Source organism: Scomber scombrus, chromosome 6 (genome assembly GCF_963691925.1).
Source record: "Scomber scombrus chromosome 6, fScoSco1.1, whole genome shotgun sequence".
NCBI classification, from domain to species: Eukaryota; Metazoa; Chordata; class Actinopteri; order Scombriformes; family Scombridae; genus Scomber; species Scomber scombrus.
Window position 1 is genome coordinate 32,799,190 of NC_084975.1, and position 14,964 is coordinate 32,814,153.

At 39.3% G+C, this 14,964-nt stretch overlaps 1 protein-coding gene across 1 annotated transcript in view; it reads right to left on the minus strand.

Annotated features, from left to right (window-relative positions):
* The window catches only part of LOC133982538 (cytosolic carboxypeptidase 4), a 156,201-nt gene that overhangs the window by 3,264 nt on the left and 137,973 nt on the right, over window positions 1-14,964 (minus strand). Inside the window, 1 exon segment of the mRNA XM_062421593.1 lies at window positions 12,198-12,352. Coding sequence (XP_062277577.1) covers window positions 12,198-12,352 — 155 coding nt within the window.

The following is a 14,964-nucleotide window of genomic DNA, read 5'->3' on the forward strand; positions in this document are numbered from 1 at the left end:
GTTATACAAAGAAATAAGCTTTGAAAAAAGCCTATCTCTGATAATAAAGCTGTCCTTATTTGATCTGAGAGGTTTGATGATGCAAACCTATTCGTCAATTATGTTTAGAGGGCTAGCAGTATGCAGTGTTGAGTTATTGAAAACAGGGCTTGATAGAGCAGTGCATTAAAGGAAAAGGTCACAATCAATCTCATCATATGAGCAGCAGGAATATCACAGCAGTATCACCCCCCAAAAACATTCTGATCCTAAAAGAAAAGGCAACAGTGCTCCAACACCTGCCAACATACAGAGAACATTTCTGATCCAAGTGTTCAGGACATAACAGAGAATATTCCGACTGACCCGATAATATTAATCACTACTGTCGCTGACAGATTCAGTAGTTTTTAGCAGTGAAAATCCTCAATGGTGACTCAACTTGTCAATTTTTGTTAAGCTTTAGAGGTACCAAGTTATGGAATAGCTATTCCCAATTGACAACAAACTGTTCATTGTTAAAAAGTTATAAAAGATGTTTGAAGGAACATGAACTGCTGCTTTGTAAATGTTTTCTTTTGTTTGTCCCATTCACAGTTTTCATGTATGATGTACAGATGCTGAGGCCAATGTCCCTCTTGAAGACACGTGCACATGTGCACACACACTTATTCTCATTTTTCTGTTATTATTTATTCATTTATTTTATTTGTCATTACTGTATATATTGTAATTATTTGGTTTGTTCTATGTAGTCCTATTATTTTCTGTAATATTGTGTAATTTTAAAACATTTTAGGTGGAGACTTTAAATAAGTCCATTTGGGGTTTCTGTCTCTCCCTGCAATCTATATTATCATTATTTGTCATTTTTTGTGTAAATTTTAACTTGTGCAAACTAAACTAAACTAACTAAACAGGCATCATACAAAAAATGTGACTGTGTAGTTTAACATTTTAAAGAATGCAAAAGCAACGGAAACAATCATATAACTTTGTCAAATATATGAGGCTACATACGCTGAACTGAACAGAGGCAAGTACACAATGCCTGGCAAAACCTTGGTGAACATGCTCAATTTACACTCATAATCAATCTCAGTCCACAAGGAGGTGATATAGGCTATTAAAGCTAATTCAGAGTATTTCCATGAAATAGTAAACAAACATGGCGTCTATGGGGAACGGCACAGAAGAATGGGGGGAAAATTGCAATGATGAGACGTGCAAATGTTGAATTGCTCATGTAGGAAGGACAGTGAATTAATGAAGAGGAGACAAAGTTCAGCTGGGCTTCATCGAACTGCTCAGCATGATTTTTTTGAGTTTAAGTGAAGCCAAATGAAAGGACAGCTTTCTTTTGTTTCATACTATAGCACTCCTAGCAGCAATGCTTGGACTGCAGCTCACATTTCTATATTAAGACCATTAAACATTTTCAGGAGACATATTCACCTCATACCGATCTTGTGTAGCTCAAAGTGTGTACTTTTGCAAACTAGAATGAAACATACTGAATGTAGTATTGAACTGAAGATAGTTGGCACTGAACATTCTGGTGGTATGAACAGTACTGTGTTTTTCAGATACAAAATAAGAGTAATCCTTCCCGAAGTGACAAAATAGATTAAAATAAAAGGATGGGATACAAAACAGGTCAGTGGTTATGTGTAAAGCAGAATTCATGGTTTAGAATACAGATTACGTCAAAAAGTTTAAGATGTTATTTCGGTGCATGGACAGTGTTGTTTTGTGTAAGCCAGAGTGCCTGCTTTGTGCTCCTCCAGTGGTCAGAACCACCCTACCATAGTCTAAAGAACCCATCTGTGGATTATTTGTTGGTTATATTCCTGTAAATGGCAATTATGGCTAGTACTGGGTATCGGTACTTGATACCTTTAAGGTATCGACTGAAATGAATTGAACCCAAGTAGGATGGAAACGTCTCCCATCAAACGATACCCACAATTGATTCTTTTTGCACTCAGAAAATGTGACTATTTGTATGGACTTCCACACAGCCAATCAACACAAACGTTCTTCAATTTAATGTGACATGTGATTGGCCCATTGCCACAGCAGCTACAACCTGTCTGTGGTGGTGAAGTTGTGGTGAATTTGAGTTCAGCAGCCAAGATGCCACCCAAACACTCTAAAGTGTGTCTAAAAGCAAATGCACAAAATATGTAATGGGTATCAAATGAAGTACTCAGTTGGTATCAGTATCACTTTAAGGGTACTTGGATTGGTACTGGTAGCACCAATTTTTTAGACGATACCCAACCCTAATGATGGCAATGTCAGTGTTGGTCTATCTGTCTGAGCAACACTCCATAGAAACATAAATAGTACAGTGCAGATAATAGTACAGTAGCAATATGTGCATGTTTTGTGGTGTCAGGGTGTTAAAGTCAGCAGCCTCCACTGCTGTTATACAACCTAATGGCAGCAGGTACAAATAAGCATCTGAAGCGCTCTCACTTGCACCTGGGTGGGTTAATCCTGTGACTGAATGAGCTGCACATCTGCCACAGCTCTTCATAGAGAGGATGAGATGGGTTGCCTACGATAGCTTTGATCTTGACTTTCATCCTCCTCTCTGCTATTGTCTCTAGACTGTCCAGTCTAAGCCCAGCCACAGAGCCAGCCTTCTTAACCTACTTGTTCAGTCTACTGGCCTTGCAAGCCTTGATGCCACCACCCCAACACACCACCACAAAGAACTCTGCGCTGGCTATCAAAGACTGATAGAATATCTTTAGGAGCCTGCTGTCTACTTCTTTATTGATTTCCTGAGGTACTTGTATGAGGCCACCCTCTCCACCTCCTCCCCCTGGATGAAAACTGGGACATGTGGCCTGTTGCTCCGACAGGCCACCACCAACTCTTTGGTCCTGCTGATATCTTTGCTTTAGCATTGTGATGTAGTTGTGTCCTCCATCACTGTTCAAATATCGATTGGAAGAGTTGAGGTGTGTTTTCTATACTGAAAACAGCTTGTAGCTCATTTAATTGGTTATAGGCTTTTTTTATCTGTCCCTTCTATATAGTGTACATTATATTATAAAAATAGTCTGCCTCCCTCCCTTTTTTACTTTCTCTTTCTCCCTTTTTTCTCTGTTTCTTGCTACTTAAAACAAGAAAAAATACTTTTGTATTTGTTTGAACATCTAATGAAATATATCATTACATTTTATTTCAGTCAACTGTCACTAAATAAAAGCTTTTCTTTTAACAAGGGAATTTTGCACTTTAGCAATGCTACGGGAAAAAAAGTGAACAAAATGAATGGTCAGAGACAGAAGAGGGAATATTTTAGAGAGTGAAGTGAATATGCAAGTGTGCTGCTTTGTCAGTATCGATGACTCCTACCCCAGAGCAAGGCACATCATTATTGCAGTGGACATACTGAGTTTCAAACAGCAGCAGAAAGGGATGATAGTGGGCAGCTTCAGGAACAGTATTTAGAATATAACCATAACTTTTGTTTGACAAAGTGGTGCTAATTTGAAGTCTGGTTCAACAGTTGAAAGAGAGACCCAAGGCAAAGCTAAATGTATTCCAGTGAGCATAGCAGGTTGTAAGGCCTGGCACGCTGCCATACTAGATGTGAATGTGCTGAGCTAGAGTTCTAACAGTGTTTTTTCAAAGACACTGACAAACCCCTGTGGGTGTCATAAGAGAGAGAAACAAGCGGACAAAGAGTATGTGGTATACATACAGAGACAGAGGGTTGGATGAAAAAGACAGAAACCCAGAGAAAGAACAAAGGAGGCAGTCAGTGTCTTCTGTGGCTGACTGAGCGTACAGGAGGGGAAGGCACTGGAGGCTTGGTCCTTAACTCCACACTTGTTCCCAGCTAAGAGTTTTAAAATATCTCCTCCTCTCACAAAGATTTATTTTATATCCTTGGGTCTGCCTCTGCCAAAAAGTTTCCCAGAGCTGAACCCTAAAGAGATCTTCTGCTCAAACAGAGACAGTTATCATTCCAGAAGTATCTGAACAAACTGGAGGCTACAACAGAGTTGTTTTCAAAACCAGCAAACAATAAGCAAAGATGAATTTTGTGAATAAGGCAAGTTGGTAGATTCTTGCATTGAAATATTTCCAATTAAAGGGTGACTTCACTATTTTTTTCCAAGTTGGTTCATATGGTTCTAATGTTGGAAGTACCTACATATGAATGACATTAACCTTTCCTATGTCCTCCTTGTATTAAAATATCTCTCTTCATCCCTGCCCTAGAGATCTAGCCTGCACTGCTGAGGGAGAAGCTCCAGAAGATGCAGGATGATGCTTCCACAAATTGCTACATTACTGACTAAGTGGTGAAAGCGACATTTCATTTCATTCAGCTGCAAGCCTGCCACTTTGAGTTACTGTCGTACAGTTTTAAGAGCAGTATCATGTTCCTGTGCTATGCACCCACAGCATATAATGTCATCCAGGTAGTTCTGGACATGAGGCACACTACTCAACTCCGCGCCATCAGCTTTTGGAATGCTGTACGAGCTGATGCGAGGCCATTCTGCAAAACCGGCACAGCGCTTCATGTGTGATGAAAACTGTTAAATCTCGATTTTTGGAATGCAGCATCACTTGGTGATCTGCACTCTCTAGGTCAATGGTTAGGAATAGCACCCATCAGCGAAGAGAGCAATTCTTCCATGTGAGAAAGAAACTGTGCTGTCAACTATGATTGCTTTGTTGGGCCATCAGAAGTCTACACACATTCAAATTCTTCCTGTTTTCTTCTGTGTGACCACTATTGTTGAGGCCAAAGGAGAAGCATCAGTGTGCTCTATTACAGCAGCTGAGAGGAGGTAATTCAGCTCTTCTGATATGACATTGAGAAGGCATCTCTGCTTTTGACGAACAGGACCAGCTGTCTTTCAACTTGCCCAAAGTTAGTTTTAACATGCTCCTATACAAAATGTTTTAATTATTAGTATTAATAGGTTGTGTGTGATGAATACAAAGTAAAGGGATTTTTTTTTTGTCAAAAATGATTTGGCAAAAGAATGTAAGAAAAAAGCTATGGGGAAGAAGAAAGGGATGAAAGAAAGACAAATGATAATAGAGGGAAAATCAAAGAAATGTACTGAGATAATTAGATGAACTTAAACAACAATACACTACAGATTGTATTCAGGTGAGGAGACCTCACCATTTGTGCTGTCAGAGCTCACTGAGGAGATTGAATGGGCATCTGAAAATCAATAAAAGCCATTCAGCTCCACTTTAGAGCCACACATCAATCAGTGTGGTAAGAGATCCACAGCACAGCATATCTGAACTGAGATGTGTGTGTGTGTGTGTGTGTGTGTGTGTGTGTGTGTGTGTGTGTGTGTGGGGGGGGGGGGGGGGGTATTTTAAACACACACATCTCAGTTCAGATGTGTGTGTTTAAAACAGGCAGAGTAAAGGCAAGGAAATCATTCTTTTTTCCTTTGTTGGTGACATGCTTTTGAATTCAAGGGCCAAGAAGGAGCCTTTATGTGATGTGTGGTATGCACTGACATCCCTTTTTCATGCCCAATACCCACTGGAAATGTGTGCCATTTGAAATTTGGTAGAGCCAGGGCCGAATAACCTGTGAAGAAAAATGCATATATCCTGTTGAGCTTATGCACTAGCCAGAATACACATGGCAGCGTCATTCTATTTTACCCTGAACCCCAGAAGCTAATCAATCAATAAAAACTAATTAATTTATGAATATATGCCATCAACACAGTACTACTCTGCATCACAGGGCTTCAAGATCAGGTAAAGTCCCTATCATCTCATTTTATTCTGTGCTGCAGTGGTGCATGTTACTGAACGTTACCTCAAAATAACTACCACAAAGTGAACTTGGGGCCTTTGGAGGCCCCTGAGGGTCTCAAACCACTTCCTGCCATTCCTTTGCATTAGGACTCATTAATGCCTCTTTTAGTGTGCTTGGCTCTGTAACACAACACACATTGGCAATATGATCAACAGTTACTTTGTCAGCAAACTCATCATATCCATATCTCTTTGGAAGCTTCCTGATTCTGCTGCTTTCTCTAGCAGATTCACTGACAGTGGCCTCGTCAGATGGTGTTTCCCGTTCATCAGTATTGATGGATATTTCATTCTCTGAACAGGATACTTCCACTTCCTGTTTCCAGCCGAAGTCAGATTCATTGAAGATGACATCTCGAGGAATGAGAATCCTCCTTTTTTTTTCATCTAAGAGACAGTAGCCCTTTGCATTGTTTGCGTATCCCAGCTTTCTTGTCCAGTTTTCTTCTTTCTGTGTCTGGGACATGTGCATAAGCAACACAGCAAAATACTCTCATGTGACTCATGTCCGGCTTTTTGCCACTCCATCTCTGGTAGGGTGTCGCTTTCTTCAGAACAGATGTGGGCAACCTGTTCTGTATATATGCTGCAGTTGCTACAGCCTCTGCCCAGTACATTTTTGGCAACTTAGCACGAGACAGCATACTTATGGCTGCTTCAATCAGTGTTCTGTTTTTCCTTTCAGCAACACCCTTTTGCTGAGGTGTGTAAGGTACAGTCATCTCATGGTGGATACCTTGAGCTTTCAAGTATTCTTGAAATTCACTGGATGTGTATTCCCCACCATTATCTGTTCTCAGCCTTGTGACTTTCTGTCCATTTCCGGATAACTTGGGAACATACAGCACATCATACATTGTGACATTTTTTACATCACTGACTTTGAATGTCATTCTGAGGTTGATGTTGCCGAGTCCTAGTGCATCCATGTGTTTCTGAAAACTGTTGGTAGTCTTGAAGACATTCTTTATAGCAAGTCATGAGTCTTTTTCTTTTTTCCTCTTCGCGCTTCATATGGCCTTCTTGTCCACATTTGTAACATCTCCATGAGCTGGATCTGTCAGCTCCGACTGCCTTAGAATTAGGCTGCATATCTCCACGAACTTGCGTTGACATGGCTGATGCACCACCCGATGCAGCTCCATTATCATCTGCTTGCACTCTCATTTGTTCTTCATTTATTAATGCTTGCTGAACAAACTGCAGTGTCAAATTGTCCATCTTTTTTTCTAATGCAGTGACAATTGTAGCATAGCTTGATGGCAAACTACACAGGAGAGTTACAATCTAGTCTTCCTCTTCAATTATAGCACCTATTGCTCCAAGCTTGTCAGTCAGTTCCTTCATTCGTTTTAAATGTTCAGTTAAACTTTCTCCTTCCTTCATTTCACATCTGAAGTATTTTTTCTTTAGGAACTGTTTATTTGCAAGAGTGTCTCTCTCAAAATGTCCTCTGAGCGTATCCCACGCCACTTTTGGGGTCTGACAGCTTGTTATCAGGTACAGCTGGGGTGTACTTACATTCAGCACCAAGACGGAAAATGCCATTTCTTTCTGTCGTTGAAACTCAGCTTGTGCAGCAGTATTAGCTCCTGCTGCTAGCACATCCGTTTCCATTACCATGCCCCACAGTCCTTTTGCCTTCAGCAAGTGCTCCATCTGAAATGTCCATGTTGCCCAGTTCTCTGGTACTCTGGTGTCAATAAACAGCTTATCTTCCATTGTGAATCCCACAACACTGTTTATATCACAACACAGCTTTTCAGCGACGCTCTGGGCCCATAACCTATTGTTGTCTCACGTGTTTTTTATTCAGAACAGAAAAACATTTACAAAAAGCCGTCAGTAGGGGGCATTATAACATCTTCTCAACACAGTGACAAATTACCTTTTTCTACAACACATTAGACATAGTCTGTATCCAGCTTATGATTTCTGGTAGTCAACTCTTGCCAGCCAAAAGATTTTAAAAATGTCTTTATTTCTCTTTTTATTCAAGAAAAAAAGGTCCAACAAATAGCTGGTGTTATTTAAGGCAACATAACCATGAGACCTGAAGTCAGCCATACACTATGATTGTTTTTTGCCCAAAATTGTTCAGATAAAAATGAAAAAAAGAAGCTATTGTATTAAAGGGTGAAACATTTTGCATTGGTCATATCCATGACAACAACTGAGACTGGAAGTCACATCTCATGTATATCTCACCTCTCATCTATATCTTACACTGTTATCTCCTCTCAACTCAGTATCTTCACACACTGGAACTGATGATGGTGAGCACTTCAGGTACATCATGTGTCCATGAGGGCATTTAGATTCAGTTTTTATTTCATGTGATAATCCTTAGTTGAGGATGTGATAACACAAAAATGTTTGCCTGTGTTTCCTCCGATTCAGTTTGTTCAGTCGATTGCACAACAAAAGATGTTTTTATCTTTTTCTATGTTTATATGTATGTTTATATGGTGGGCAGATGCTGACTGTTGCATGTTTAACACTTAAAGCAGAGTGTTCCTTTATCTATAGTGTCCACCCTTAAATAAAAAAAATGTTGTCACTGTGGGGGTGGATCCTTAACTAAAGAAGTAAGCCACATTACAATTGAACTCATGTAACATTCACAAGGTGCACAAATACATGCATAACTCATAGAAATACGAAAACAGAGGTGTACGGATATTGCACAAACTAGGATAAAGATGTACAAATTGTGACAAATAAGTGTTGGCAAGATAAGCAATTCAAAAATATCTTAAACTTAGTTTTAAAAGCAGCATCAGGTTTGTTAAAATGTACATTTAGTATTTTTGTCGGTTTTATATCATTTGAAATGACATTTGCACCATTTTATTTTTAACCAAAAGTAAGACTGAATGCTCCTGAAAATGTCAAATGATTTAACCACAAAAGAATGTTAAATTTTTTTTTTTAAATCCCACCTACAGTGTATTTAAGTGTACTTATAAAAATAATAACTTAATTTTAAACCATCAAATGAAAATAAAAATTCTTAATTTTTTTCTAAATACGTTTTGAAAAATATTTATATTTATTCCACATTTTAGTTCACATTTATTGTAATATGTATATAATCAGATCTGTACGAAAAAATACTGGTAACACCAGTTGACACTGAGTTGCATCACGTCATTGACCCAAATACATTTGACTCATCAATCTGAACATCAAATGTCAACTTCATAGTGGGACTAGAGGAAAAGTCCCACTAAAGTCACTGGGATTAATTCTCTGGTCACCGTGGACATCTGTAGCAAATTTCATGGCCTTCCATTGCTCTGTTGTTGAGATATTTCAGTTTGGATCAAAGTGTTGGACCGACAGACAGACACAGAAAAACATTGCCATCCATAGAGCCATGCGACTAGCACAACTATACATCAACTTTCTTGAGTTGTATGACTCATCATTTCAAAAGTTAATTGAAAAGAAAACCAACTGGAGTTCCTAAAATCTCTCTCACACACAGACACACACACACACACACACACAGACACACATACACACACACACACACACACACACACACACACACACACACACACACACACACACACACACACACACACACACATACACATACACACACAAACACACACACACACACACACACACTTCAGTCAGAGAAGAAAACACTGACTTTGATCAAGTCTAGCCAATCTGAGTTCGGAGGTCGTGAGGAAGGCACAAGGCTTTGTGTTGTATTTAAATGCAGTTTCAGGCTCACAGACTTCTGGAGTTGAGTTTTAAAACATTGACAGTGAGCTGGAAGAAACAGTTGGGAAACTCTCACAGGTATCATTAATGTATGATGATCAAGCATTCCAAGTTTCAGAAGAAAGATGTTCTGGTGTACCAACTTAAACCTCACACTTCCAGCTAATTCAGATAGCAATTTTCCAGAAAATGGTATACTAACGTCAACAGTATATTAGGTAGAAAAAAATGAATGCAGAGCAATCCTAACATACTCCATGCTACTGGTTGATTCAAATCACTCAGTGAAGAGGACAAGTCTTGGTTGGTCTTGAGGTTGCGGAGCACTTTCACACTCATGTTCACAGCCTGGGGCGACTTTGAGGTAAGCACACAGCTGTTTCACTCTTCATTTATAACCTGAGGCCAAAAAGACCATCAGGTTGAGTTCACTCCTGCTCCACAGCTCGCATATTACCATAACAACAAATACACACTGGACCTCTCTCTGGACACTTGGCTGTATTAAATGTCAAGTGGTCGAAGATAAATATTTTATACTTGGTTCATGTTGACAAGCATTCTACATATTTAACTCTAAACAACTCTATTCATCGAAACAATATGTGTTTATAGGCAGTTAAGAGTTGGACAGATGGATTGATTTAAAAAAAAAAAAAAAAATTCTAAATAAATTAGTGTACAAGTTTCTGGAACAGGGTTCTCTACTGCAAACATTTACCACTGCATCCTTAACAGTACTTCTGAAAAGTGTATTTAACCCACATCCTTCTATTCCTATACACCTGTACCTTCATGGATTTTGACTATTAGTATATCCAGTGGTGGCTGGTGAAAAATATTCTAGGTGGGGCTGTGCTTTATGAACTTTATGCACAGCTCCACTACTTCCTGAACTCAATACAGCTCCTTTATTTCCTGTCTTACATTATTGGACAAACTGATTAATCCAGGTGTGTCTGACCTCACTAGTGACAACAACAATGGTCAGACACACCTGGATTAATCAGTTTGTCCAATAATGTAAGATAGGAAAATAAAGGAGCTGTATTGAGTTCAAGAAGTAGTGGAGCTGTGCATATAGCCTATTAACTCAGTTTCAATAACCATCCCAAAACAATTGAACATAAATGGCTGGATACCAGTGCTCTGTGAAATAGTAATTATTTAATGCCAATATTAACTTGAGGCATTCTTATACAAAACATAAATAGCATATTGCACAAACACAAATTTAGAACCAAATTAGGTTTACACATTTTTACACACAAAGCTGTGGACTGTTACAGCAGTGCCCCCTTGTGGCAGAGACATCACATCACAGCAGCAATGTCACCAGAAATCCCACTCTCTCACCCGTGGCCGCAAACTTGCCTTGGGGCGATATCTTTAGCACCCTTAAGGCATCAGAATCGATGACGCTGATTGGATAAATTCCTGTTGCTATGTGCGAATCTCTTGTCAGTAATTGGCTGGCTGCTGCACTGACTGGGCGATTTTTCTGTCGCCCCAGCAGCTCAGCAGGGAGCTTTTTTCTCCGAAAATTATGATTTATATTTTATATATGATATGTTGTTCGAATTTAAACACATAATTTACTTAAAATAAGTGATTATTGTTAATTTTTTTTTTTCATTTTTAAAATAAAAATCAAAAACACAAGGGAGGGCGGCGCCCTATCGCCCTCTATTGGCCAGCCGCCACTGAGTATATCTAAAGTATTGTATCTGCTGAGCAAACATGTTTCATTAAGGGACAGCATCTTTTTTTCGATGTGTGCATGCTGTCGAATATACTCTACTCAAAACATGTTTTCAGTAACTCCAGAGGTGCTTATTTCTTTAGATGTTGAGAAGATGTTTGATTGAGTGGAGGGATGTCTTTGCAGTATTCAAGAAATTTGGATTACAAATGGATACGAATGTCTTGTATTCACCCTCTACACATCCCCACAGTCTTCATATCAGTGAACATGACAAGAAGAACAAGGCAGGGATGCCTTTCATCCCCCTTACACTTCATCATAGCAATATAACATTTGCACAAAGGTCATCTTCCATTTTTAAGCGGGTGGTCTGGGAGCATGGTCGGATTTACCACATGGGCAGCCTGGGCAAGTGTCCCGGGGCCCCTGAGCAGAAAGGGGCCCTCAATGATGGGGGGAAACAAATGTGCATGCTTTTTTTTTTTTTTGTCAGGCTCCACAGAAATACAACAATGCTTGACCCATTCTTTTCCATGTTGATAGTTATAATAATTATTGGAAACCTAGTATGTCCAAAGCAAAATATGGAGTTACAATGTTTCCACCCGACAGCAACGTTATCCAATCAGAATATAATAAAAGTTGTTCGGGGGAACATGAACCTCGGTGCTCAGAGGCCCCTGGGGGTAGTAACGCAGCCTTGTCTGGGAGAGGAATTTAAATAGTCATTATTTGCAGAGGACTTTTCAGAGGAGAGATTTTGGAATTGGAAGACAAATTAAAAAGGGGGAACACTGGAATTCTATTTCCCTACGTGCAATGTTGAACTGTTTCTTTATCATAATAGAATGTAGAGATGCAGAGTTACGTGATTATACCTTAAGAATTTCTGTTGAACATATACACTTCAATAAGGTATTAATTAATGGTAAGGATGGTTTCTTACTTGTGTGACTTGTGGTCCAGGTTGTTGTGGTCCAGGTTGATGTGGTTGATGAGTATCCTGCTGTACAGGGCCTTCACATCTTTGGTTAAAGACAGCAGACTGTGGCAGAACTTCACCCCCATCTCCTGCAGCTCCCTGGTTCCTGTCTGCAGACCCTACACACACACACACACACACATGCTTAAACACCATTTTTTCAATTTACCTGAATCACAGCTGTGTGTGATGAAAGAAATATAGCAATAATATTTATTTTATTTATTTTCATCCATTTTCATGACTGTCACATCTCTTGCTTAGCTACATGAAGACATTTTAGCATCTGACTTCATGAAAACGTATTCCTTCTTCCTCTGTTACAGTACAGCTCTGCTCTTATTGTTTCAGATCCCTCAGTGTTTGTGACAGGTTTTTGTCTGCTGATTTTTGACAGCAGGACTTGAGGCATCACGGTGTGGAACTCATTTTTTAAAAGGAAAAATACAAAAAGATGGGACTGAAACTTGCCTGCGAGCAGAGCAGAGCAGAGCAGAGCAGGTAAATGTGTCTTGTTCATATGGACAAATGAGCATTGTTAACTGAAACTATTTCTGCTGGTTATTTATGAGAGTCACTGACTTTTTAAAAATGTCTGATAAAAAATCAGTGTTGCCCTACAGTTTATCTGCTCTTTGCTGCAGCTACAGATTTTGACAGAATATTACCACATGCAAAACATACTGTCTGTGTTTATTCTTCAACATGCCTATAATATTTTTTTGTTTAATGAGTCTCTCTTTTTTGTTTATTCTTTGTGAATTAATGATGTCAAGCTTCACCAGTTTTCTCCTCAGCATATTCTGCATTATTTCCTTTTCCCTCCGGTGACCACCCCCTTTCCTTTATCTTCTTGTTTTTATATTTTGTTGACTTTGTTTCCATCCAGTGCATCCTTCCTCTTTCTCCACACAATCTTTCTCCTCTCACACTTTCTAGAAAGTGGCATACTGCTCAATGTACTGTAAAGAATATCACATCAGGAACACTGCTGTATGTATGTGTGTGTGTGTATGTGTGTATGAGACACTGTGCATGTGTATTTACAGTTGTTTGTTTGGTTTGTGCCTCTTTAGGCCGTGAGCATTCCAATATATTGACCAAAACAGCGACATCAGTGTGAGGAGGGAGGAGTGTGTCTCTCACTGTATGTGTATGTGTATGTATGTATGTGTGTGTGTGTGTGTGTGAAAAAGGTGGCAGGTCAATACTTTAAAGAGCAGGAAAGGTTTACATGTGCAGCATGGATAGAGGTCCTGCTTGTTTGCCTTAAAAACAAAATCGATGTCTATGCTGTGTGTGTGTTTGTGTTTGTGTGCGTGCGCACGTTTGTGTATGCATGTGCATTTGTGTGTGCCGGTGCTTGTGTTTTTAATTACCTGTCACATCAATACCAACCCATTTTTATTCCCAGGGCGTCATATACCCAGGACCCTCAGTATCTGATACCAATGCACAAGGCACCCAATAGCATCTGTATGAGACACACCAAACTCTAACAGAAACCCATTCCCGTCATTATTAGAAGCTCAGAGCAACTGATCCGGCCATCCATTCACTCTAATGTTAACCCTCCTGAGGTGCATCCTAAACTAAAAAGCCTGAAGCTGCTTGCATGTCAGACTAAAGGGATGAGCATTCACAGTGAACCTCATGTTAGAGGTAAGTTACAACATTGTGCCAAATTAGTAATTTCAGCAATCAAACCTCAATATTGCCCTTCTCTACTTATCTACCAATCAATCAATCAAACTTTTATTTATACAGCACCTTTCAAACAAATAAGATGCCATCCAAAGTGCTTTACAAGCAAATGACAAATTGTAGGACACACAGATGGGTAGTTATAATAAAAGAAATAACAGATGATTGTAAGTGAGTGTTCAACAGTGTTTCAGGTCATGTCCTGAACATTATAAATGTGTCACTTCAAACAGGCATCTTTCCAGATGCCTTTAACAGCTGCTGATAACCCTTACTAAAAAACCCAACCTAGATGGTAACACATCCAACCTTCCATTTATTAGTAAGATACTTGAAAAGTATTTCAGTGCAAATAAGCTCCTTTCTTAAGGAAAACAATATCCTGGAGGAATATCAATCAGCACTGAAACAGCTCTTACTAAAACTATCAGTGACCTCAGACTAAACTCTGATGAAAATAAGGTCTCAATTCTTATCCTCAGACCTAAGTGCAGCTTTTAATACGGTTGACCAAAATATCCTAATCAATTGTCTAGAAAAGTGGGTTGGTCTCTCTGTGTGTCAAACTGGTTTCAAACAAACATTATTTTCACTGTACATGCTTCCACTTGGTGACATCATCAGAGAGCACAATGTATGTTTCCATAGTTACGCAGATGATACACAACTGTACATCCCCGCTAAACTAAATGATAATGCAGCCATAAACTCCACTACTGCCTGCCTTCTGGCAATGAAAAGATGGATGAGCAACAATTTCCTAAAGTTAAATGAGGAAAAAACTTAGGTCCTTCTAGTTTGCCCCAAAATTGAAAGAGAAACGCTGTACAATAATCTTGGGAAATTAACTCAATGGATTAAATCAAAAGGTGGAGAGACTTCAACTCATTCAAAACTCTGCAGCTCGGCTATTAACCAGAATAAAGAGGAGAGAACGCATTAGTCCAGTTTTAGCTGCCCTGTCTTCCTGTTAGTTTCAGAATATTACATACAAACCCTAAACGGGCTAGGAGCAACCTACATGGTG